At 50.8% G+C, this 24,556-nt stretch overlaps 9 protein-coding genes across 9 annotated transcripts; 6 read left to right on the top strand and 3 right to left on the bottom strand.

The window, feature by feature from the left end:
• Positions 1–195: 195 nt before the first annotated feature.
• Positions 196–2,490, bottom strand: LDX57_008410 (Zn(II)2Cys6 transcription factor domain-containing protein). Its single transcript, XM_046090132.1, has 5 exons — positions 2,204–2,490; positions 1,863–2,144; positions 1,369–1,809; positions 1,098–1,321; positions 196–1,044 (listed from the first exon to the last, which is right to left on the bottom strand). The coding sequence occupies exons 1-5, from the start codon at positions 2,464–2,466 to the stop codon at positions 440–442; spliced, it is 1,815 nt and encodes a 604-aa protein (XP_045946105.1). The 5' UTR covers positions 2,467–2,490; the 3' UTR covers positions 196–439.
• A 560-nt stretch (positions 2,491–3,050) lies between these two features.
• On the bottom strand, positions 3,051–4,540 carry LDX57_008411 (uncharacterized protein; the record flags this gene model as incomplete). Its single annotated transcript, XM_046090133.1, has 3 exons — positions 3,051–3,262; positions 3,333–3,839; positions 3,886–4,540. 3 exons carry the CDS (start codon positions 4,538–4,540, stop codon positions 3,051–3,053), a joined length of 1,374 nt encoding a protein of 457 aa, XP_045946106.1.
• Positions 4,541–5,009: 469 nt separating this feature from the next.
• On the top strand, positions 5,010–6,167 carry LDX57_008412 (uncharacterized protein; the record flags this gene model as incomplete). Its single annotated transcript, XM_046090134.1, has 1 exon — positions 5,010–6,167. One exon carries the CDS (start codon positions 5,010–5,012, stop codon positions 6,165–6,167), a length of 1,158 nt encoding a protein of 385 aa, XP_045946107.1.
• Positions 6,168–6,788: 621 nt separating this feature from the next.
• On the top strand, positions 6,789–8,584 carry DLD2 (FAD-binding oxidoreductase). Its single transcript, XM_046090135.1, has 2 exons — positions 6,789–8,421; positions 8,476–8,584. The coding sequence occupies exons 1-2, from the start codon at positions 6,817–6,819 to the stop codon at positions 8,506–8,508; spliced, it is 1,638 nt and encodes a 545-aa protein (XP_045946108.1). The 5' UTR covers positions 6,789–6,816; the 3' UTR covers positions 8,509–8,584.
• A 619-nt stretch (positions 8,585–9,203) lies between these two features.
• On the top strand, positions 9,204–10,992 carry LDX57_008414 (STE20 family serine/threonine-protein kinase; the record flags this gene model as incomplete). The annotated part of the gene is made up of 5 exons (XM_046090136.1): positions 9,204–9,252; positions 9,318–9,385; positions 9,457–9,624; positions 9,687–10,288; positions 10,344–10,992. The coding sequence occupies 5 exons, from the start codon at positions 9,204–9,206 to the stop codon at positions 10,990–10,992; spliced, it is 1,536 nt and encodes a 511-aa protein (XP_045946109.1).
• Positions 10,993–12,722: 1,730 nt separating this feature from the next.
• LDX57_008415 (uncharacterized protein) lies at positions 12,723–14,615 on the top strand (the record flags this gene model as incomplete). The annotated part of the gene is made up of 4 exons (XM_046090137.1): positions 12,723–12,907; positions 12,997–14,085; positions 14,174–14,516; positions 14,576–14,615. The coding sequence occupies exons 2-4, from the start codon at positions 13,218–13,220 to the stop codon at positions 14,613–14,615; spliced, it is 1,251 nt and encodes a 416-aa protein (XP_045946110.1). The 5' UTR covers positions 12,723–12,907; positions 12,997–13,217.
• A 385-nt stretch (positions 14,616–15,000) lies between these two features.
• Positions 15,001–16,661, bottom strand: LDX57_008416 (uncharacterized protein). The gene is made up of 3 exons (XM_046090138.1): positions 16,438–16,661; positions 15,699–16,389; positions 15,001–15,629 (listed from the first exon to the last, which is right to left on the bottom strand). Exons 1-3 carry the CDS (start codon positions 16,640–16,642, stop codon positions 15,065–15,067), a joined length of 1,461 nt encoding a protein of 486 aa, XP_045946111.1. The 5' UTR covers positions 16,643–16,661; the 3' UTR covers positions 15,001–15,064.
• An 867-nt stretch (positions 16,662–17,528) lies between these two features.
• On the top strand, positions 17,529–19,438 carry LDX57_008417 (fungal specific transcription factor domain-containing protein; the record flags this gene model as incomplete). Its single annotated transcript, XM_046090139.1, has 4 exons — positions 17,529–18,020; positions 18,075–18,130; positions 18,300–18,498; positions 18,560–19,438. The coding sequence occupies 4 exons, from the start codon at positions 17,529–17,531 to the stop codon at positions 19,436–19,438; spliced, it is 1,626 nt and encodes a 541-aa protein (XP_045946112.1).
• A 2,368-nt stretch (positions 19,439–21,806) lies between these two features.
• Positions 21,807–24,503, top strand: LDX57_008418 (uncharacterized protein). The gene has a single exon (XM_046090140.1). The coding sequence runs from the start codon at positions 22,277–22,279 to the stop codon at positions 23,765–23,767; it is 1,491 nt and encodes a 496-aa protein (XP_045946113.1). The 5' UTR covers positions 21,807–22,276; the 3' UTR covers positions 23,768–24,503.
• Positions 24,504–24,556: the final 53 nt, after the last annotated feature.

A 24,556-nucleotide genomic window follows, 5' to 3' on the forward strand; every position in this document is an offset into this window, starting at 1 on the left:
AGCGCCGCTTTTCGACTTGGCGTTGATATCCAGGAGCTTGCCATAGTGTTCCGATGAGCCGGCAAGACGTAGGTTGGAAAGATGTCAGTTGTTCGAAGGAGGAAATTTCTCAATATTCTTCCCTCAAGAGAAAAAAGGGGGGTTAGCAATATTACGTGGTAACATTGAGCCCTTCATCACAACGCAGATGACAGTGTAACATAAGGAATGTAATCTGAATTAGGTATTCTTATTGAGAACAACTTTGCTCTGACAAAACGAGGTCCAAAATAAATGTGTAGGCTTGAAAGAATTCCGTATACCACATCTTGTTGATAGACCCACGCTTTCCAGCTCTAAATTCTCCATACCGGTATCAAAGTTCGCGGAGGAGTCTTCAAATAGTTCACTCGAGCTTGCAACTAGAGCATTGTGCCAGCGCGCGGTGTAGAAAGACTGCTTAAGTCGACTCTTCGATATGCGGATACATTTGTCCCCATTGCGGCCACGACGCCAGCTCCGAATCTAGGTCAAAGAGTTCGGATCCAATGAACTCGGGACAGAAGAGAGCGACATCAAGTGGCAGTAGCTGATGATCAGTAGTAGTGCCATCGCGACAAAAGCTGTTCAACTCAGGATCAATGGTCGCTGCTTGCCGAACGTTCGGTCGCAGTTTCCCCAACTGGGCTGAGACAATATCGCCCAGCATGTATGCAGTGTGACATGGGAGACCAATTGATTTGAGCCAATTGATGAGCTTGATGACGAGGTTATCAAGACTATGGGTGTTGTGATGTACCGCCTGAAGATGTGACTCATATGTATGAACAAGGCGAGAAAGGGTCAGTGCGGAAAACGTCACGATGTGGTATATTTGATCTGTTAAATGACGTGTTCGTTCGTCGGTTGTGTCGATGGCAAGGTTGATGATGGTTGTTGAATGTCTGATCATTTCTGTGACCGTGGAGCTAGCCATCGCTGTCTGGGTTGATTTGAGAGAATTGCTGTAGGCAAGAAGATGAGCGAAATGAAAGCCCATTTGAAGAAACTGGGATCGAGGCTGGGCTTGACACTTAATTAGCCTTAATATTTTAGGACTCCATTGTGCGAAAATGTACCAAATAACGCATGCCATTCGTGTTGCCAGTTTTGCAAGACACGTTCTACTTCGGGTAAATCGATCTGAGATCTGGAGCAATGTTTATAGATAATCCAATATAGCTTCACTTCGGCCACCATTCTGGCCTCGTAGTTGGTGACACTATCAGATTCAATAAATCGGGTACAATGGCCGATTTGAGCTTCACTGAGCATAGCCTGCCGACGCGTTCCAACGCAGTATCTATTTGGAATTAGCTCCCGCCGGTGACTCATAATTGGGAAACGCACTGCAGATGGGCCAGGCAGAGATGGTTCCACAAACACCAAGAATCAAGGTGACAACGTGCGGTAGGGAGGGATGAACCTGGTCGAAATACTTCCATAAAGTCAGGGCTGATCAATGCTTGCTGTAGAGAATATCCTGTCAGGAGCCAGCTGTCAAGGCTCAAGGGCACTTGGCCTATTGTCGTGGACCATAAGCTCAGAATGAGGACAGCTTGAAAGAACTCGGTTGCTTGAGGCACCACAAGTAGCGAAGACGTAATAAGACCTTTTGCTTCCCTGAATAAGTGAGGCGCAAGTCGATCTGCAAGGTCTTGAGTGGTATGACGGACTGCAATTAGAAGGACACTGCATAGAAGAACTGGAGATTTTCTAATCCGCGCTAGCAGAGTCTCAGTCGTTACGTGTTCTGGGAACTTGACCCATCGACCATAATGAACGTGAAATCTGGGAGGTTTAGCTGGAGATGAGCAATTGTAATCCTTATCGAAGAAGCTTACAACTGTACTAAGGAGTGGGCAGTCGGCAGTGTCACGAGCCCCGATGAGATGACATCTGGAGATAAACCCACATGGGAGTCATTCTGGTCAGGCGAATGCACACCAGCATCCATGGCAGCATCTCGAATCAAAAGCACGGGGGCTGGGTTCTGCTCAGTCGAACTAACGTATTCTGTGGCTTTCCCTGCAGACGGTTCATTATTCCAGCTACTAGTCAAAGCATCAAGTCTGGAATCTAGCCGGCCTACCAAGCTCTCGACAGTTCTCTCGAGCCTCTCGAGCCTGTTCAAAAGACTGTCAGCTCTTCCTGATACCAAGCCCATTCGCTAATTTGAACAGACCTCTCGTCTGTAGAGCGTCGCTGTCTGAGCCCGTTGCCGTCACTCTTGTCAGAAGAAGCATGAGTACACGGTAACGAACTCTCAACAGGCGAGATTGGACGATACGCCGTCACAGATTCATGTTGTAAAGAGCACGGCTGGGATAATGTGATGCAGCGCAGACAGCCATTCTTGGCGCCATCAGACGAAGCATAACATCGCGTCTTATATTTCCGACATAGATCACAAGCTTTCGAAGCCCTACCCGATCGAAGTGGAGGCATGCTTCACATAAACATAGGTAAGATGTCGCCTGTGAGGCGGTTGACGTTCGGGGCAATGTGCTTATCAGGAGCTTATCAGATGGCGACATCCCGCTGCTGATGTTGTGATCGAATGAAAGCCTGATAAATCAGGCTTCCAACTAAGTGCGTACAAAGTGTCTAGGTTCTACATGCGAACTATGGGCGCAATTACAGAATGGCCATGAAGGTATCATTATATTAGGGCTATCCTATTCACATAGATTGAACTGTACCTATTCCACAATCGCCACTAAATCACGTGAAGTACCGAAGTATGACTGTCGGAGAAAACTACTAGCATTGTCGTAATCATTATATCGAAAGGAATTTGTAGTAAAAGACCCAATAAACGCTTTTTCCGCGGATTTAAACTTCCTGGCTTCCCCCTTTAGATTCTACTTTCTTCTCTCGCGGCTCAGCAACGCCATACCTAACTTCAACACCACTATCTCCATGATCATACAAACGGTACAGAAACTTCCAAAGTAGAATAACAACAGCTGCTGCAATGGTACAGGCAGCGGCAATAACCAACCCTCGAGTATATCTAGGTGCGTCTAAAGCTATTTAGCCTTGATCTCAACTGATGTCCGATTCAGATAAAACATACCTTGTGACCGGAAAAGCTGGTTCCCAGGAAAATTAGCAAGCTGAATGCTCATCACATACGCCGCCAAAGCAACAGGGCGCTTATGATCATGCATCTTGGCAGTTAACCAGGCTGCGCTGATTGCCTGGGCACAGCCCATGCCCATTTGAGTCCAAACTACGCCTCCTGTCGCGGGTACATTAGCACTGTGATGAACCACAATATCCAAATATACAGATAGAATAGATAGACATACCATAGAGAATCCATTTTCCACTAGCCTCGGGCGTAAGTGCTAGCCATAATAACCCCGCCGCACCCCACAGATATCCAATCGCGATGTGAATCCCTCGTTCCCGGAATTTATCACTGCTGAATGCCAACGATATAGACATAACCAGGGCACATGCACTGCCAACCGAATTTAGGCCGTTGGCTTGTAAGCTCGTGAAACCGAGACTCTTGATTATAGAAGGGGCGTAGGTGTTCATTGGTGAGATCATAATCATAGAGAGAAATGCAGCGATGATGTGGCCGTAAAGTCTCCAGTCTAGGAACGTCTCGAGAATGTCGGACGGCGATACTCTCTTTTTCTGTCTGTAGGCTTTGGTGGGGTCGTTGTTGATCACTCGGGTGGTGAGAATTGTTGCTTCTCTAGGCGTGAACATGTTGAATGATCTGCCGAAGAAGGTTTTTGGAGTCACCGCGCTGTGCGGAAGATAGATGTATGCGACGAGTCCGAGGAAGCATGTCAAGACCCCCTCTGGAAAATGTTAGTATTTCTTTGTCTGTCGGAAAGACGGCCATACCGATAAGGAACAGCCACTGCCATCCTTCCAAGCCATGTCGTCCTCCAAGAGAAACAAGTCCAATTGCAAGCGGTCCTCCCAGGATTCCGGCGAAGCTGTTTGAGGCCCAAAAGATTGCGTACCGCAAGGCGAGCTCTTGGTTCGTATAGTATTTTGAGATGTACAGAGCAAATCCAGGGATATACCCTCCTTCAAGAGCCCCGATGAAGAAGCGAGCCGCCTGGAGTCCAGAGGCATTCTTGATGAAGATCTGAGACCACGTCGCAACGCCCCAGAGAAACATGGTGATGGGAAGGAAACGCTCCGGACCCATATACCTGCTTATCATGTTGAAGGGTAACTCTGTAATGACGAAGCCCACCGTGAACAAGGTCTGAGCCAGGTTTATGGCCGTGTTGTTGACTTGGATATCAGCTCGGAGCGTGTCGGTCAATGCGTTGCCGATGTTGGTACGGTCAAACTGAAGAAAGCAGAAGCAGACTACTATAAAAGGCAAGATCAATAGGTCAACCTTCAATAACGCTTTTCTGGTTTCGTCGGCTTCGGGTTGGATGCTGGGGTCATAGCCGGGGGTATCGATCACGATGTTAACTTCATGCTCGGAATAAGGTTTCAGGAGATCCATTGCAACGCTCGCTTTGCATTGGGAAGCCATTGTGGCTCAAATGGCAATCCTGAAGTTCTTCCACTGAAGCCTCCTTGATCAACCCAGAACCCTGGGACCCCCTTCGCATTCACCTCCATTTTATTCTCGGGTCTACACACAGCACACATGACATAAGGGACGCCGCGCTGAATGAGGTGATAGACGATAAAGCCATTCACAGGATGCTGAAGTTATCATGGCTACGATAATGACGTGATAAGACTATGCACCTATGGCAGTCTTGTATTTATGCCTAGAGCTGGCCGTGATAGGCCTCTTCCGGCGGCATGCCGACGGCTTGCCGTAGGAACGTCGGGATGCCGTCGGATGGCATCAGAACCCTAATTAGGACTTGTGGAGATAGAATAGAAAATGATTGAAGATTCACTTTATCATTTCTTTAATAAATGCATGTTATATCCCGACTTCAGAGTCTACTAAGCGGTGCAACACGCGATTTACACCTACTTATCTTGCGATGGAACAAAATACGCTTAAAAGACGAGGCGCTGGCCTAACCGGTGTCGACAAAGCTCGCTCATTCGGAGGCTACACTCTATTTTGTCCATTGACTAGTGATACGGCCCATCTAGTCGACATCGACGGACATGAAGTCCATTCATGGAAACTACCCGGGCGCATTGGACGACATGCGAGAATCCTTCCCAACGGGAACCTCGCGGTCAACACACTCCGCCAATCTCCTAGTCAAACAACCGAAGACGGCGGCCCATTCCCTTTCCCCTTCTTTAACAAGTACGGCGGTGGGGTCATGAGCGAGATTGATCCAGACGGCAACGTGGTACGACAATTCGTCGATCCTCTAGGTCATCACGACCAGTATCACTTCGGCGATGGACGGCTGCTGTATACAAGTCTCGAGGCATTATCCCCAGAGGAATCCGCCAAGGTGATTGGGGGCGTACCCGGCAGTGAAATCGACGGTATCACCTACGCAGACACCATCAACGAAGTCGACCAACACGGGAACCTCGTCTGGCAATGGAAAGTCTCTGACCGATTGCCTCGCGCTGAATTCCCTCTCCAACCGCACTACACCCGCGAGCACTACCCTCTTATCAACTCCGTTCTTCCCCTCAAAGACGGAAAGCACATTCTCGCATCCATGCGCTCTGTCTCCGCGGTCATCATCATCGAGAAATCAACCGGCGATATAGTATGGAAACTCGGGCCCGAGGTATTAGCGCAACAACACAACGCCACGGAGTTAGAGAACGGCAACATTCTCATCTTCGACAATGGTGCTTTCCGAGGCGGCGAGTCAATCACTTACTCTCGGGCGATTGAGGTCAGTCGCGCAACGAAGGAGATTGTCTGGGAGTATCGGGACCGCTCGCAGATGCTGTATTTCTTCACACCGTTTATGGGCAGCGCGCAGAGACTTGCGAATGGAAATACCCTGCTCTGCGAGAGTGCTTTTGGTCGGCTATTTGAGGTCACTCGTGATGGATACATTTGTTGGGAGTATATCAATCCGCACTTTGCGCCGTATTCGGATGAGGTGACGGCCAGGATATTCCCTGGGGAGTCGAATGCGTTGTTTCGAGCGTATAGGTATTCGTTGGAGGAGATACCATGGTTGAAGGGACGATTGGCAAGTCAAGGAAAGCTCTAGTTAGTATAACTGGGGAGAATTACAGGTGCCAGGTGACAACTGGGATGACCCAACCTCATCATGGAAAGAGGCACAATGGACGTCTAGAGCTATAAAGGAATGTATGATTTGATCGTTGATAGAGAGAGCCCTTCCCTAATGCATACAGGTGCTATGGAAGGGTCAGCAAATAGTGAAATGCTTAACTTCTTGCACCTCAGGCATTGGGCTTATCGCAATGATCAAGACGCAATAATGTCTTACTCTGTTGATTTATTTAGCACATTGACTCAGAGATACAACGGACCAGAGATATGGCTGAGACCCGCGGATTTATATAAGAGCTCCTTGCTTGCCATCAATGTTGTTAGGTTTTGCAAACACTGCTGATCAAAGCAAAGTCAACTTGAGACAGTGGAATAAAGATCCACCTTATGTATAACCAAACTACAAAAACACTAAAAAACCGAGGCGTTCTAGTAGTGAGATGTCAATGTACTCCGTACTCCGTAGAAAGTAGAAATATCCGCCCAGCCGCGGACCGACCGTCATCGGCACGGAAATCGCTCCGGAGTCGGCAGGCCGCCGACGGGTTTTTAGACAGCCGTTCGTCGCCCGTTCGACAAGTCCTTGCTCCTTGTTAATCCCACCCACACCCCACAACCACACCATGTCGAGTGCTCGGAATTTCTCAACTGCCCTGCGACGGGCTCGCGTGCCCAAACCCCGCGCTTCGATCCGTCCTCTCACCGCTGCCCCTCGCGCCCCGACCGTGAATGCGACCCGCGCCTTCAGCGTCTCCGCCCCCGTCAAGGCCACCAAGGAGGTCAAGTACACCACGAACGCCTACCCCGACCTCAAGCGCGACCCTAAATTCGCCGAGATCACCGCCGAGGATGTTCAGATCTTCAAAGACCTGCTAGGTTCCCCGTCTGCCGTCATTGATGGCGTGACGACCGACGCGGCCGACGACATCGAGCCCTTCAACGGCGACTGGATGCGCAAGTACCGCGGACATACGAAACTGGTGCTGAAGCCGCAGAACGCGCAGGAGCTTAGCAAGGTGCTGAAGCACTGCAACGAGCGGAAACTGGCGGTTGTGCCACAGGGAGGAAACACCGGGTTGGTGGGCGGTTCGGTGCCCGTGTTCGACGAGATCGTGATCAACACGTCGCGCATGAACAAGATCCGCTCGTTCGACGAGGCCTCCGGAGTCTTGGTTGCCGATGCCGGTGTCATTCTCGAAGTGGCGGATCAGCACCTGGCGCAGAAAGACCACCTCTTCCCGCTGGATCTGGGCGCCAAGGGATCCTGCCATATCGGTGGCAATGTGGCTACGAACGCGGGTGGTCTGCGTCTGCTTCGCTACGGCAGTCTGCATGGTAATGTGCTGGGTCTGGAGGCGGTCTTGCCGGACGGCACGATTGTGGATTCGTTGTCCACTTTGCGCAAGAACAACACCGGGTATGACTTGAAGCAGCTGTTCGTGGGTGCCGAGGGTACTATCGGTATCATCACCGCTGTTTCCATTTTGTGCCCGCCCCGCCCGAAGGCCGTCAACGTAGCCTACTTCGGTCTGGAGAGCTTCGAGCAGGTCCGCCAGGCGTTCAAGGAGGCCAAGGGTCAGCTGTCCGAGATTCTCTCCGCATTCGAGCTGATGGATGGTCGCAGCCAAAAGCTGGTCCACGAGTCCACCGGCAACAAGTACCCCCTTGAAGGCGAGTACCCCTTCTACTGTGTCGTGGAGACCAGCGGATCGAACCCCGACCACGACATGGAGAAGCTGGAGACATTCTTGGAATCCGTTATGGGCGAGGGCATCGTTGCCGACGGAGTGTTGGCCCAGGACGAGACCCAGTTCCAGTCCATCTGGCGCTGGCGTGAGGGCATCACGGAGGCCCTGAGCCACCTGGGTGGTACGTACAAGTACGACGTCTCCATCCCTCTTCCCGAGCTGTACCAGCTGGTCGATGACTGCCGGGAGCGGTTGACGAAACTCGGATTCGTCGGTGATGACGACTCCTTCCCCGTGCGGGCTGTTGTGGGATACGGCCACATGGGTGACTCGAACTTGCACCTGAACATTGCTGTTCGCCAGTACAGCAAGGATGTCGAGAAGGCCATTGAGCCGTGGGTTTACGAGTGGATTCAGAAGCGCAACGGTAGTATTAGTGCCGAGCATGGCCTGGGACTCGCCAAGAAGGAGTTTATTGGATACAGCCAGAACGAGACCATGGTGAAGCTGATGAAGCAGTTGAAGAATTTGTATGATCCGGTGAGTATCGAATCCCGCAACCTTTCAGTCTGTATTTCACTAACACATGGCTAGAACGGTATCATGAACCCCTACAAGTACATTTAGAGATGGTACATGGGGCCTGTAAAGATAGACGGACTGATTAAAAGTTTTATACCAATTTATGGATTTACTGAGAGACTTTGCATTTGTGAAGTACAAAGTAAGCTATATGTCAGCCATATGTAGAAGTAGGCTCATTATAATCTCCATGGAAACTACGGAGCACACCGCAATGTACTCCCTATACACCAAGTAAGGACGCTAAGAAGTTATGCTTATCGATATGCATTATGCAGAAATGCTCCGTCCGTGCGGGGAAATTACCTAAGCGGGGCACATGCTGCCTGAGGCGGTTGCCATGCGCTACGAGCGGCGACCGCCTTGTTTCTAGTCCTTGTTTGCACTTGTTGTTTGCCCGCGAACCATGGAAGTCTTCCGCTTGCCAACCAGTGGATGCGATGGACCCCGATAGCTGCTTATCCTGCCAGCCTTTCCCGTCATTCTTCTTTCTCTCTCCCAGCTCTACCCATCCCACTTCTGAAAGGTCGGGGCACAATCGACTTTGTTCAGCTCAGCTACCGTGTTCCGCGAGTGCATAGCTAGCTAGCTAAACTGGTTGTTTGGCGGGTTGCCCTCTCCCCCCCCCCTTTTTTTTCTTTTCTATCTTTTTTTCTCTCTGCCCTATCTCTCCAAGGTAAGCTTGTGGAGCTTCCAGGTCGGGCAGCATTTTCGGCGTCGGTCAGCAACCAGCCGCAGCCATGGAGTCGGATATGTCGAGTCACTACCAGATGATGGAGGAATTGGGGAGTATGTGCTGTCTGCTCGACCAATTGAATCAATTGCAGTTACTGATGTGTTGTTCGCGCGTTTAGGTGGGAGTTTTGGGACGGTGTATAAGGCAATTGAGAAATCTACCGGGGAGATCGTGGCCGTGAAGCATGTAAGTGGCCGTGCATTGGCTTGCGTGCCTGCCGATTGACAAACCGACTAACAATCAACCCTCAATTCCAGATCGATCTCGAGTCCAGCGAAGATGACATCCAGGAAATTCAGCAGGAGATCTCCGTCCTGGCGACATGCGCGAGCCCGTTCGTGACGCAATACAAAGCGAGTTTTCTGCGCGGGCACAAGTTGTGGATTGTTATGGAATATTTGGGCGGAGGGTCCTGTCTTGATCTGGTAGCGACCCCGGAAATGTTTTCCTTTCCAAGAAATTGGGGTGTATTCGCTAACTGCCACAGCTGAAACCGGGCGTTTTCAACGAGGCACACGTCGCGATCATCTGCCAGCAATTGCTACTCGGAATGGAATATCTGCACAGCGAGGGGAAAATCCACCGCGACATCAAAGCTGCCAATGTCCTTCTTTCGCATACGGGGAAAGTCAAACTGGCGGATTTCGGAGTCGCCGCGCAACTCATCAACATCAAGTCTCAGCGGAATACATTTGTCGGGACGCCGTTCTGGATGGCGCCCGAGGTCATCCAGCAAGCAGGGTACGACTATAAGGCGGATATCTGGTCGCTGGGAATTTCGGCCATTGAGATGATCAACGGCGAGCCGCCGCATGCGAGCACTCACCCGATGAAAGTGCTTTTCCTGATTCCCAAAGAACCGGCTCCTCGATTGGAAGGCAATCAGTATAGTAGCACGTTTAAGGACTTCATCTCGCAATGCCTGACTAAGGATCCGGATCGACGGCCGAGTGCGAAAGAACTGCTCCGCCACAAATTCATCCGGAACGCGGGGAAGACGGAGGCGTTGCAGGAGCTGATCCAGCGGAAACAGGACTGGGATGCCGGACGAGGGGTGACGCGGAACGTCAAGTACTATGCGGAGTCACTGTATGTTCATCGGAGTTCCCCAATGTTGGTGGCGTACTAACCAGGTGTGTTCTAGTAACACCATCACGCACTTGCAGGATGACGACGGATGGGTATTCGACACCGTCAAAGCGCCGACCATGACAATCCCCGAAGACCCGTACGATATGGACGAGCAGGAACCGGAATACTACCCATACGAGGAGGAGCCATCCGAGATGATGGAAAACCTGCACATCTCGAGTCCACCCCAAAAACAGCCGCTCTACGTGAACACGGCCGTTAGACGTACACTCGCCCCCGACCGCAGCCCTTCGATAAGACGGACAACCAGGAAGCGACGCTCGAGCGGAGTGAAGCAGCCTTTGGGTGTGGATTTGACCTTTGGCAATAGTCCATCGGCAGCCCGTCAATTCCGTCGGGTGTCGGACAAAATGTCGGGCGACAGTCCTTATGGGTCGTCGTACCCCATTGCCTCGGATGAGAACTTCAGTCCCAAGTCTGTCCAGTCGCCCGACACAAACAGCAAGGAAACTCAGCTGGGACGCCGCGCATACAGCAAAGCCGTAGGGATAGCCTGCCAGGAGGTGCTGGGAACGACCGGCGACCAGGAGAAGCGAGAGGCCATTTCGCGACTAGCCGAGGCCTGGAGTGACCTGGAAATGGTAGACCCCGAGGGTTTGTATCATATCCTCAGAGCCACGAACGAGCGACTCCAAGCGTAAGTCCTGACTCACTTCATCACCGATTGCGAAACCGTTGCTAAATTTTTGATTTTTCTCCGAACCAGAGACCCGAAGCTGTCAAGTCTTGTTCCACTTCCACAAGCTCCACCAGCACCCGAATCCCCACAAAGGCCACGGCTAGTTTTGGCGCAAAACAACCCACATCTAAAAAGCCACCGGCGGCGTCAATCGGCGGTAGTGACCGACTCAAACCTGCAGCCGGCGCAGCTAGCGAATCTTCCGGGTCAACAAGTGCCCGGAATGGAGCACACCAAGCAATTGTCGGACGTGTTATATCAGCGATGGTCCGAAGGTCTTCGTAATCGTTGGCCAGGGCTTTAATTTCCATCTGAGTATATCTTGGCCTGGGGATTCGCCAGGCCAGGTCTACTTTATTGTCCTTTTCTTTTGTTGATTTTTTGTTCGTATGTACAAACGGCTCTTGGGGCGTTGACTGTATATTTTTTTACCTTTTTCTTCGGACATGTTTCTCCCTTTTGCCTCATTCTTTCACTCGTTTATTCAAGGTTTCCTAAAGGGTTTGATTACCGTCATCTTCCTGGTCCTTCTCCGGGGGTTAGCTGCTGGTCGACAACACCCAGGACGGAGAGGTTTTCTCGGACGGTGTTTCGGTGCTCTTGGACAGGAATGCCAGCATGGAGGTGATCTTTCCTGCCAGCTAGTCCTCCCACTCCCTTTTCCTCAATCTTTTTGTTCCAATTCTCAACGTTCAATCCTTTTCTACACCTGGACTCTGGCGCAACTTTGGTTATGGCGGTGTGTTTGATTCAGGTAAAATGTTTGTCCCTTTGGGTTTGTGAATTATTGGATTACTCATTTGTGCTGAGTAGGTAGACGTTTTCCTTTTTTTTTTCTTGTGTTTATTTTGTGTACTATCTTCTGCGCCTGTTGTGATGCATGGGTATTTCTGTGCCAGGCAAGGGCTGTTTGTAAGCAAGTGAGACGAATCTATTATGCAATATTAGAAGTGCACTACTGAAGTAGTATAAAAAAGTGTATCATTTCTCTTTTCCTTCTTTTGTATAAGGGTTATCGTATCTTGGGCATGGCCTAAGATGCTGTTATCTGCAGTGTTTTATAGTGCATTCTTCGGTTATCTGATTTTCAATGTCTGCGAGGTAATTACACGACTTATAGGCCATTCTTCTGATGCTCCCGGCTTCTCTTGTCCTTGCCGGGGTATATGATCCTTGATTGAAAATTAGTTGGATTCTTTGGTTGGAAAACGGCTGAACCTCCTCGAGAGATCAGTACACACTGCAGAGACATCGTGTGGAGACGTCTTTGAGTGATAAGGTACTTTAGAACTTGGCTTTCATGCCGAACGTTTTAGGTCTGCTTCGGCATAACAAAGTAGTCGTGGTTCTTTCCCGTTACATACCTAGTAGTATCCCTTAGGGCTCGCTGACCGAGCGGTTTCCCACGGCGATAAGGAACAATACCTATCAGGGTCTTATCAGAAATCCTCCTCGTTGAGGCGCACTAGTTTCACGAGTTCCACAATTGTACCATGATAAACCGGGGTTATTAGGGTTCCCCGGATGCGGGGAGTCATGGATCTTAGATAACTCGGCGGAATACGAGACTAGGCTGGTGGCGTTCGGGGGAATCCGATATCTTCTTCTTGGAGGATACAATCGCAGAACTATGTCAAGTTCAGGCTTGGTATACACAGGATGTCTTGATAACCAAGGCCAACCTTCAAATGTCAAGCGCGGCCCACCAAGCAGCAAATCGAACTTTACATCAACCAATATGACCTTCAAAGACGTTGTCCGCAGATCTCCACTAACACGGTATGGCAAAGCCATCCGGGAAGCACCTCGGGAGATCATCCTCAACCGCCACTTGATGCTCTCATGATTTATCTACGCTGTTGGGGGTGTTCCAGTCAGTAAGTATACACATGTCTGCATACGGAGGGTACTGAGCCTCCTAACCTATCACAACACCAACTGATTATCTTTGCTTCGCTCTGTTTAGTCTGGGATCAGGGTGCATCTTCGGTCATACCGTCCCTTCCTGGCTTCCAAAACCACTTCAAGATCAGCTCTGGATCCAACGCAGACGATATACGCACCTTTATTTCCATCGTCTACGTAGGATTCGGGGTAGGTGCCGCCCTGACCCTTTTCGTGAATGACTTGATTGGTCGAATCTGGTCGTTTCGTCTCTATACCCTCATCTGGTGTATTGGCTCCATAATGGCCATCTTCTCTCCAAACGTCAAAGTCCTCTATGCCGCTCGCGTTATTCAAGGTCTGGGACTCGGGCCCCTTACCGTTAGTGGCCCAATGTCCATCGTGGAAATCGCCCCGGCGGAAATTCGAGGCCTTCTGACATCGTGGTTTCTTCTCATGATGGGTGTCGGACTCTTTGGATCTGTATTCTGCGCTCTAGGAGTTTACCGGCATGTCCCTGTCGGCAATCTGCAATTTCAGATCGTCTGGTTCACCCCAATGATTCTTATGGCTCTCTGCATGATCGCTACCTTTTACCTCAGTGAATCGCCCCGCTGGCTCTTCCTAGCCCACCGTCGCGAAGAAGCCATCGCCTCTTTAGTAAAGCTGCGTGGTTTACCAGCTGACCATCCTCGCGTGGAGCGAGAGCTGCGGAATATCGAAGACGACATCAGCCGAACCGCCGAAGCAGTCGGAAACTCCAGTTTCTGGGCCATTGCTAAAGAAACGTTTACTATTCCCTCAAATCTGCGACGACTCCAACAGTGCATCATGTGCTACGCCCTCGCCCAGCTTTCCGGAGCAAATCTCATCACGTCGTACTTGGTGCCGGTTCTCGAGATCGTCGGTGCCGGAGGCGATACGGCCCATTCTATGTTCTTAAGTGGCATGTATGGCCTGGCTAAGTTCTTCTTTGTCTTGATTGCGACGTTCTTCTTCGTCGATGCGCTTGGTCGTCGGAATTCCCTTTTCGTTGGTGCCAGCCTTCAGATGATCACGCATATCTACCTTGCTGTCTATATCCGATATACGCAGAAAGGACCGGTTCCAGAGTCTGCGTCTAACGCGGCGATTGCTGCTCTCTTTATTCATGCCTTCGGCTATGGAGTTGGTGAGTTTATTGCATTTACATAACCCTCCGTATCCTCCATTCGATAAAACCTGCGCCCAATTAAGGATGATATTGACGGGTATATTAGGGCTGTACATCCTCCCATACATCTTCGGCGGCGAGCTCTGGCCCAACCGCATCCGCTCGTTTGGTGGTGCCGTAGGCCAGGCGTTCCACTGGCTATTCATCTACGGGATGCAGTATAGCATGCCCTCTATCCTGTCCAGCTTTGATCAATGGGGCGCGTTCCTGTTCTTTGCAGGTTGGTGTGCACTCGGCATTCTCTACACTTACTTCATGGTTCCGGAGATCGCGGGGCTTAGCGTCGAGGAAATAGAAGAGTTGTTTAGGGGTCCGTGGTTCAGTGCTCATCGGGGCGGTAGGACGATTGTTGTTGAAGGGTGTCCTGGGGATGGGTTGGGTAGATCTTGGTGAGTATATTGGTCTGGCTTGTTCGGAATGATGATAGAGCTAACATGGGACGTTCTAGGACTAATGATGATGCGAAATACGCTGGCGATAAGTGCTAATTATCTCACGGGTAACGGTGGAAGATAGTTTCTCGACGTAGGTTTCCTCGGGAGAACCTGGGATGTAGATATTGGATATTGGGGAATTTATTCCCCAGCAGACCAAGTGGTATTGAGGTGGTGTTTTGCCAATCTAGGTTCTACAGTCAAAGCCGATATGCCAGCATCCAGTCTATGTACACAACTGAGACGATATTCAATTAGGATCACCATTCATATGACATGTTCAAATATTCATGTATGCATCTTAGTCAAATCTTGAAAGTACACATAAGTGTTAACACGGTTACCGCGCCAAGTCTCATTCGAAGGTTTTATATGGGAGAAGTGGCGACAAGTGATTGAAAGTCAAGTATATAAAATAGCTAGCCGTCACCATTCTTTCGCTGACTTAAGTGAAGAAAAGTGAAGGATTCCTCTATCTAGGTGGACTTCGCGACAGCCCTCAATCACAAACGACTATACTGCTCAGTCAAACCATTCATCGTCATCAAACTCTGGCGTTGCAGTGACAGCTCATTACCAACGCCCTGCATGATGCGATTAACCGGCATCGCCCCGTCCCCCAAGCTTCTCCACTTCCACAACGGCAGATAACCATTCTCCTTCCCCTCAATCCTATCTACCACATGCTCGCCAATATTCGGAAGAAACTTAAACCCATGTCCGCTACCTCCCGTCGCAACCATCAGCCCTTCTTTGCCAGGCACAAAGTCAATCACGAAGTGGTTATCGAATGAATCGGTGTACCAGCAGAGCCGGGTGCTCATCTCGCATTGCATCAACTCGGGTAGGAATTCTTGCACAAAGCGCTTGAATACCCGCGCTGCTGTGGTTGGGATCTGGTGGATCGATTCTGCCGTCCAGCGCGTCTTTGGGACACTTCTGGTTGCGCCGTCAGGTTGTGGTTGCGGGTTGGTGAATTTTGAACCCCGGTATCCCATCTTTACGACGCCGTGAGGATCCCGGGCGAAGCCGTATAAACCGCCGTGTTTTCCGTGTCGAAGGTTATATCTGAATAAGAGAGTCAGATTAGGTTAGCTTTGCTCGTTGCTCGTGTGGTCGGATATCATGGCTACTTACGACCAGGTGGGAAAGTTCTCAGGGGCAAATCGATCCCAGAGAGCTTTGTTCGGCGGGAGCTGGAACAGGGCGACGGTTCCGGCTGTAGTCTCGCAGAGATTATCGAGATGGGTGACAAGCGATGGAGTCCAGCCGCCACAAGCCATTATGGTCAACTCGGCAGGGTGGGAGACACCGTCTGCCGTACGTACGCCGGTGATACGGGACTCTGCGTTCTCGAGAAAGCTTGAGAATGTACCTTTCTTGCCTCCGAGGATGACTTGCACGCCTAAGCTCTCTGCCTTGTAAAGTGCGAAACGACAGGCCTTGTCGGCGTAGACGAATCCCGCATGCGTGTCAAGTAAGGCAAGGTTATCTTTCAGGTTCAATGCGTCCACAGCGAACCCGAAGCCGTTGTTCTTCGCGCGAGCTACATCGTCGGGGTTACTCAGATTAACCTGCGTGCTTCCGAGACCTGCATTCGTCATGTTTCGAATGGTGTCTTTCTCGAACTGGGGCAGTGAAGTATCCGTGGTAATCGTGAGGGTCCCGTTATTGACGAAGAGCGCATCATTGGTAGAGAATCCAGGAGGAAGCGTCTTGCCGGTTTTTATCTCCTCGTTCCATCTCTTCCACTTGGTAACAGCATCGAGCGCAAGCTCTTGATACCATATTTCAGAGCCATAGGCTGTGCGGATGATCTTGTTGATGTCTGTAGACGGTATGAGTCGATGTAAAGAAGAGGGAATGGCCTACCCACCTGCCGAGGCAGCATCGCAGCCTTTGTCGTACGAATACTGCGATTCATGATAGGCTTGCTTGTCGATGATTTTTATGTTCTTGTAGCCGCGTTCGGCGAGGTGGATGGCTGTGCTCAGGCCAAAGATACCAGCACCCACGATCACGATTAGCGAAGATTTGCTAGGAAGTCGGGATGGCATTGCTGTTGTAGTCGGAAAGATCATTCATCCAAGAAGGAAGATACTTGGTGAGTACTGAGATAAAGTCATTTGATATTTGTAGATAAGAGACGACAGAGGCTTGTTATAAATCTGAACAAAGGCAACGTTGATGGATGCCGCTTCCTACGTTCCCCAGTGTGGATCCGACAATCGGAGACAGCCGACCCATGGTCTAGCGAAGATGCTTTGCAGGGCTTTCCGGTTGGTCCTTCGTATTCCTCCGAGGTCAAGATTGAGCCAATTAATATATCCTTATTTTCTTACAACTCAGTGGCATCGCGGGCCTATCAATGTCCACCATAACACACCTAGGTTCAGTATCACTCATTGTGTAGTCCGGATGGTATCTTTAGTATCAGAGCACATCTAGATCAATCGTTATTCTTATCTTTGACCCGGCAGTTGGAAAACGCCACCCGGCAATCAGCTGAGTCATGTCTTTGCGGGGTAACTACGAACCAAACGATCGTCTCCATCATTGTATCCGAATCAAGAGTTATCCTATGAAAGACCCTCGGAATGGTTACAGAAAATGCCTGACCCCTTGAGAAGTCGGCCCAAGAGAGGCGCTGCACAACGCGTGCGCACCGGGAGCAGGACGCTCGTGGCGTGTATAAGCTGCAAGGACCGGAAACTGAGGGTTAGGACATGTCCTCCGCAAGATGTGCCGAACGCAACTAACTTGGTTCATGTACATAGTGTGATGAGCAGGTCCCGGCATGCAGCAACTGTCGACGCAATAATTTAGGTATGAATGCTCTGGTACCATTTTCGGATATCTGGGTAACCACGAAGCGTAGTTTGCCTGGTTGAAGATCCTGCAACAAAGCGATATCAACCGCGGAATTACCTGGAGACGCTGGAACAACGTGTCATTCTGCTAGAGAGTATGCTGCAAGAAGCACGTTCAAGTGCAGCAAGTGATTCGGTTCCTTCGCCAACTGGACAGCCTGTTGCGAACCCTGCCCATGCTAGTATAGCTCCTGTCGACGACGATCGCAATGACCTCGGTGGTCTACCCTCTATCATCGGCACTCTGAGCTTGAACGCAGCGGGAGCAGAGCCTAGCTATCTAGGACCATCCTCTACGTTTGCTTTTGCGCGCTTTATAAAACCATCGCTTCGACAGGCAGTATCTTCGCTGTCACCCAGCCTCTCCAGGCCGGATGCAGATACCCATGGCGCAATCCCGGAGCCATGTCCGCTGCCAGACTACCGCACGGCCGTCATACTAAGTAACGCATACTTTCAGAACATTCATCCCCAGTACCCGTTCCTACATGAGCCAACTTTCCGCACGTGGGAGGCTGCAATGGAGGATCCTTTCGAGGGGATCAGTAGGTTCGCCTACGACCCTGTACCTCTATATTTTCTGAACATGGTATGCACAGTTCTCACGCCACTTTCCCGACAATCTTCTGATTTTACATGTTAGGTCTACGCCATTGGAGCTATTCTACTACCCAGCACCGGATATTCGGCGGAGCAACTGTACGTCTCCGCTATGCTCTATATCGATGACATCTTATGTCATGATAATCTACAATGCATCCAAGCAATACTGTGTTGCGCCGCATACTCGCTCCGGTCGTCGAAGGGCATATCCCATTGGTAACCCACCTGATCCTGCATGTCATATTACCAAGCTTACACATAACAGGAAGCTAGGCGGACAAGCGTTACGCCAATGCGTGAATCTCGGCTATCATCGTAGTCAGAGGAGGTTGAGGTCTACTCTCAATCCACTACAACAGGAGATGCAAAAGAGGGCGTTCTGGAGTGCGTATGTGATGGAGTGCTCGGCTGCTGTTATGCTAGGACGACCATTGAGTCTTCATTTCCGAGAAATTGACGCGGAGGTACTGTTGTCTAGTTTGGATCATCCCGATGCTGTGACTTTTAACTGACCGGAGATCATAGCTTCCTTTGGACATCGAGGAAACCTTTCCCTCGCAAACAGGCATCTGCAGCTCTCCGCGGTCTTCGCCAACCGAACCCCCCACGATGATGACCCACGCTATCCACGGCTTCCGAATCCGCAGTCTTCTCGGGTGCATCCAGACGGCCCTTTACTCCGACATTACCCTCCAAGATCCCGAAATTCGCAAAGCCCGTGTGCAAGAGCTATCAGCCAATCTCGAGAAGTGGCATGCCGAGTGCCCTACTCCAATGATTCCGCCTGAAGGCGGCGCTCTCTCATACTTCGTTACCCCGGACTGGTACGAGACGAACTACAATTACGCCGTATTGCAGCTTTATCGCATCCAGATCACCGACAACAAGGATCCAGCATCTGATGAGATCTTCTTGAAATGTCTGTACGCCGCCAAGGCCGTTTGTCACAGCTACCGTCGCCAATCCATCGGCAAGCCAGTCACCTATACATGGAGTGCCTTGCACGAGCTGTTCCTCGCGGGCCTGACATATCTATACTGTCTGTGGACGTCCCCGACTGCCCGGGAAGTTTCTCGTCATGACCAGGTCAGTAGTACCTGCATGGACTGTACGATGGTCCTTGTGATTCTGGCGGAACGATGGCCTGATGCGGCGCCGTATCGGGATGTTTTTGACGCACTGGCTAGCCGCACTATGACTATGATGGCGGACTTGCAGCAGGATAATCAAGTCGCCCCGACGGCGCTGATTCCTGGCAAAGATACGTATCCGGAACAGTTGCCGCAGTGGGTGGCTGGGATCTCGGATGGTCTTTCTGCTGGGGTGGATTGGTTGTTGGGGGAGTTGATAAATTATGGTCCTATTCTGCAGCAATGTGCCGATGGCGAGAGATGGTCTGGGTAGGTGCAATGGGGACAGTTCATGATTCATTTTCTTGAATATCAGACAATGAAACTATGGATTTATTTGGACGCACTTACCGTGTAAAGTAGACCCGATAAGTATTTGGGAAAGGTGTATTGTTAGTAGGTTGCGAACCACAATCATGGTCAATGACGCAACGAGGACCCATCTTCCTGTTTTTAAACCCGTTCAAAACCGCATCGTACTTGTAGCCTTCTTCGTTCCAGGGGTGTACACCATCTCCTTCGGTACGCTCGGAGGAATACGAAGAGCTCCATTGTTCGTGGTCTGGGACGCTAGTATAGACATCTCCGTAGACTGGAGAGGGCGTTGAAAGACTCTCTCACGGCTTGATAGACACCAAACTTACGAATGAATTGCTGTACCTTTCCTCGCAATGCATTGGATTTCGAAGATTCTCCCCGGTTCGGTAAGTCCCGAGTTGACGGACGTTCTTAAGAGTCCGACACTGTCGCGACAAAGAGCACACGGCTACTTAAGCAGATAAGCCGCGCCAGAATTGATATCATTCACTGGAAGCACACATCTCAAACACCAGTTCCATCTGAAATACAAAATCTACAGTAGAAATGGCATCCAGACAAGCTATCAACCGACCGGACTTCTCGTCCCCAATTCTTTCAGAAGCGATCGTCCACAATGGGCTCGTCTTCTGCAGCGGAAAGATTGGTGTCGATGCCAAAACCGGGATACTTGTGTCAGACGATGTGGCTGAACAGACTGTGAGAATTGAACATAACTCACTCAATGATAGCGCCGTCACTGACTGTCGCAGAAAGCGGCTCTCGGCTTGCTCCAATCGGTCCTTTGCACCGCAGGGAGTGACCTTAGCAGGATTCTGAAGGTTGTTTTTCCTTGAGAAGGAACGTCTTATGGATGCTCGAGCTAAATCGTCGGCAGGTCAATATCTATCTCACAAACATAGCTGATTTTGCCGCTATGAATGCTGTCTGTATGTGTCCCTCTCCCCCGTTTCATAACCAGCACGTGAAAAAATACTTATCAATCAGCAGACATCGCTTCTGTGCCAGACCCAAAGCCTGCGAGAGTCTGCGTCACCGTTTCAGAGCTGGGACGGGGCGCCAAAGTAAGTCACTACCTCATGCAATACACATCGCACTTATGTATTAGGCTGATGGTATTTGAAGGTGGAAATCGACTGTGTTGCGATAGCCGAGGGTGCTCAGTAAGCCTTCAAACATGAAGTACATGCGATAGAGAATAATAATACTGACTACTTGCGAGGGCTTTGAGTAGAGCATCTCTATAACTTGACACAGGGCTAACATCCCCATCCGATTTAGTGATAGAACATATAGAGTTACTTTCCCTACAGCAACCCGAGGTGAATTTGTTGCCAATTTATTCCTGTCTTGGGATATAACGGCGCGTATTTCGTGTCCTTGTATTTCTATATTCCGATTTCCCTAGCTCAAGCTATTTTGTTTTCCTTTTTCATCCCTCAATCTCCCCGGAAGTAATAGCTCAAAATATAGTGCTCCATGCATATTGAACTGCGGACTAACGAAAGCCTCCCGGCCCTAAACAATAGCGCCCGACGAGATAGCCGGGAAGCAAGCCTGTTACCGAGATGATATTCTCATAGATCAGTACAGATTTAAGAGGAATCCCATCTGTCAGACGCGGTCGCAGGTTAGCTGCCATATACACATAACGATGATGTACAGATTGTGAGTCGGGATACTCCAACATGCCAAGCGAACGAACCGGCTGGAATAATACGAGCGAGGCTATGAGTCCTGATCATTCTTTCGTTGGGGCCAAGGGGGCATTTTCGATTTGTATACTGGAAAGACGCTTACCCCGAAACGGCAAGTTGTGTTGACCCCCGAATGTTATGCGAGCGATTGTTCGGTACGCGGTGGATTTCTTCCGCATTGAAATTGTCGGTGGAGACCTCTCGTGGGAATCGAATAGCCTAATAGAAAAGCTCCGAGTTTCAGGTGCTGCTGTCAACCACATGCGGAGAGCCACGCAAGGGAGTAAGTATTCCATAACACCATGGATATACTCCGTCGATGGACTATAAACAGACATGGATATTAGGATGGACATCCACGAGATGTCCGCCGCCAGGAGGCCTCAATATTAAGCAGTACCCATTTGGTCTGCGCATATCCTCATATACCCTCTCATCCCTCGAGATTAATCCGCCTAAGAATAGGAATGAAACGGCCCGGGCAGTCCTGCTGGGTGAAATTTACCCCTGAGAGAAAAGGCCGCGACGCTGCAGGCGGAAAGGATGCGCGCTCTGACCCGCCCGGAAAAGTCTGGCCTTTGCTGATGCTGGACTGAATTGGATTATGTAGGTCAAAGAAAGGAGGGAAATACAAAAAAAAAAAAAAGGCAAAATGTATAACTAGAAATTAAAAAATTAATTCCAGGGAAAATCGAGGGAAAAGACCCAAGAGACAAGAGGCCAACATCCAGCTAATTCGTTAGTTGATGCTGACCCGCGGCCAGACCTTTTAATTGCTTCCGTCCCCTTCGCTTTTCCTTCACTTCCTTCCCTTCCTTCTCTCGCACTCTCTCCCGGTTTGGGTGGTTTTGTTTCTTGTTCGTTGTTTGGCCTGCGATTGTTGATGTTTTCTTACGTTCTTTTTGACTGCCCTCGCTTGCCGTCCTCGATTTGACGGGGATTGATCTGTCGACTTTGATTGATTGTTTATTTGATTCTTCACTTGCGTCGCTCAAATCGGACCGGATTGCTGATTTGTCGGGGCTGGTATTTCCTGGTGATTTGTTCTGAAGGTCATGAGACGGTCGAATCGCCTTCTATAGTTCTTGTTCCACGTCATGGGTCACTTCCCCGGGTCGGTCGAGGCGGGAGCTGCGCCGGATGCGTCCCAACCTTCACTGCTGGACCTGGATCATGACCTGGCCACCCCTGCTACTCCTGCAACCCCTACAAATGACTCCGAAGATCTTCAACGTCGTCAACAGTCTCAGCAGAAGCGCTCCTCCCTCCCCGCCCGTCCTCATGGTGCCGCTCGCCACGCCAAACGCTTAACCCTCAACTTTCCCATCAACATCCCCCCCAACGCCTTCGAGTCCGGTGCCTCGACTCCGGCTTCCATGACGCCCATCACGCGGCCCTCCGCCCTCCAGTCCCCCGCGGCTCTCCCACTCGACCCTCCCCTGCAGTTCGCCGATGATCAAGATGATGGATCGGGTCTCTTGACGGCCATCGCGTCGCAGGAACGGCGAGTGCTGGAGCTCCGCGAGGAGCTGTCCCGCGCCGAGACTCAGCTCGACTCGTTGAAGAAACAATGGGCGGTGTCCGAGAAGACCAAGAAACGGACGGAGATCAGTCAACGGGCCGAGCCCTTGATCCCTCTGCGATCCCCGGATCGCCCCGGTCCCGTCGTCGACGAAAACACCCGCCACTACAGAGACAGCAGCGTCGGCAGCTCCGAGAGCCCGTCGTCCGCCGCTCATCATCCGCGATTCAGCCGGGAGCTGGAACGCAGGCAGAGTATGCGTGCCGCGGCGGCCAAGGGGACCACCGTGTCTACCAACGGGCGACGAGTGTTCCAGGGTTCGCACACGCGGGCGTTGTCGTTGCTCTCGCCGGCCCCCGGCACGTCGACTTTCAAGCAGGAAGTAGAAGAGAGCGTGGCTCGTGCGGGCCGGCCTCCGCGATCTGCGACTCTGCCGTCTGTGGAGCGCAGCCCTATGGCGGTTGCAAATCTCGAAGAAACGGACGATCAGCTGGCGCAGTGGCGGAAGACGATGCCGCCGCCGTCGCGCGAGGCGCTCGTGCGCACGGGCAAGCAAATGGCCTCGGATCTGAGGGAGGGTCTCTGGACTTTCCTCGAAGATATCCGTCAGGCCACGGTCGGAGAGGAGGGAATTAGTGCGACCGAGTCGAGGGCGATGGCGCCGCCCCGCGCGCGGGATTCGAGCTCGACGTCTCGCAGCAGAGATCGGTTGTCGGTGCAGGGAAGCAAGGCATCGCGGTCTCCCTCGTCGTCGTCGTCGTCGGGGGCCAAAACTTCTGGTAAAGACTCTAAATCGGCGGACATAGATTCGTCGTTCTGGAGTGAATTCGGCATTGATCCAACTGGGCAGAAGTCCCCGAACGCTCGCGCAGCCTCCGGCACCAACACCCGCGGAGCCGGCGAATCCAACAACCTCGAAGTTGACGACAATTGGGGTAACGATGACTGGGACACGCCGCAGCCGAAGAAAATGCACACCCCGTCCTCGAGTCGCTCCACGCTGGAATCGAAACATGACCAGTCCCCGATGACCCAGGGCAGTAGTCCTCGCACGAGTGCCAGGTAAGTTTAAGGGTGCTGGCTTCCACCCTGTCTAACAGTCTATGCGCTGACTGGTGCTTTAGCTTCGGCGATTGGCGTCCCATCCACGATTCTTCCATCCCTGACCCCAGCGTGTCCGACGGCATCCCCTGGCCCGCCATCACCAAGGGTCCATCTTCGAAACTGACCCGAACCGCATCGAACCTGATGGCGGAATGGGAACGCAGTCTATCCGGGCCCAGCTCTCCGACTCTTGATAAAGACGACAAGACCGATTAGTCGTCCTGCCTTTCTCCTTGCCGTTACATTATACTATTTTGCGCCATTCATATATGAGCCATATCGACTTCGCCTCACGGTGATACTGTAAATATGGATATGGACAGATCGACGTACAGTGCATGCGCGACCTACTTCTTTTGTTTTGTTATTCTTATCTTCTTGGTGGACAGATTCGCTAGATTTGAGCATGAGACCAACACGGATAACGCAGGGTTACGACAGTTGATCCTAATACCCTTTACGAGAAGCGTTGTTTGTTATGATGTTTTTCTTTCGTTCTTTCGTTCTTTCGACTTACATTCTTTCATGATTCTCGTCGCTCATTTTGTTTGAAGATTTGGTTTATTTTATATTCCCTTCTCTACGTTCGTTACGATATTTTGGCTCTAACAACAAGATTGTATTTAACATTTGTTTCGAGTATCTACTTATATAAAAAATTTAGATATATTTGCCTGTATTTCTAGGTCGTGGAAACCTACCGTAAGTGCTCTGGGTGGTAGACTCGAGGATAGTCACGTCACGTGTAAAA

The sequence above is a fragment of the Aspergillus melleus genome (genome assembly GCF_016097325.1).
Source record: "Aspergillus melleus strain CBS 546.65 chromosome Unknown contig4, whole genome shotgun sequence".
In the NCBI taxonomy this organism is placed as follows: Eukaryota; Fungi; Ascomycota; class Eurotiomycetes; order Eurotiales; family Aspergillaceae; genus Aspergillus; species Aspergillus melleus.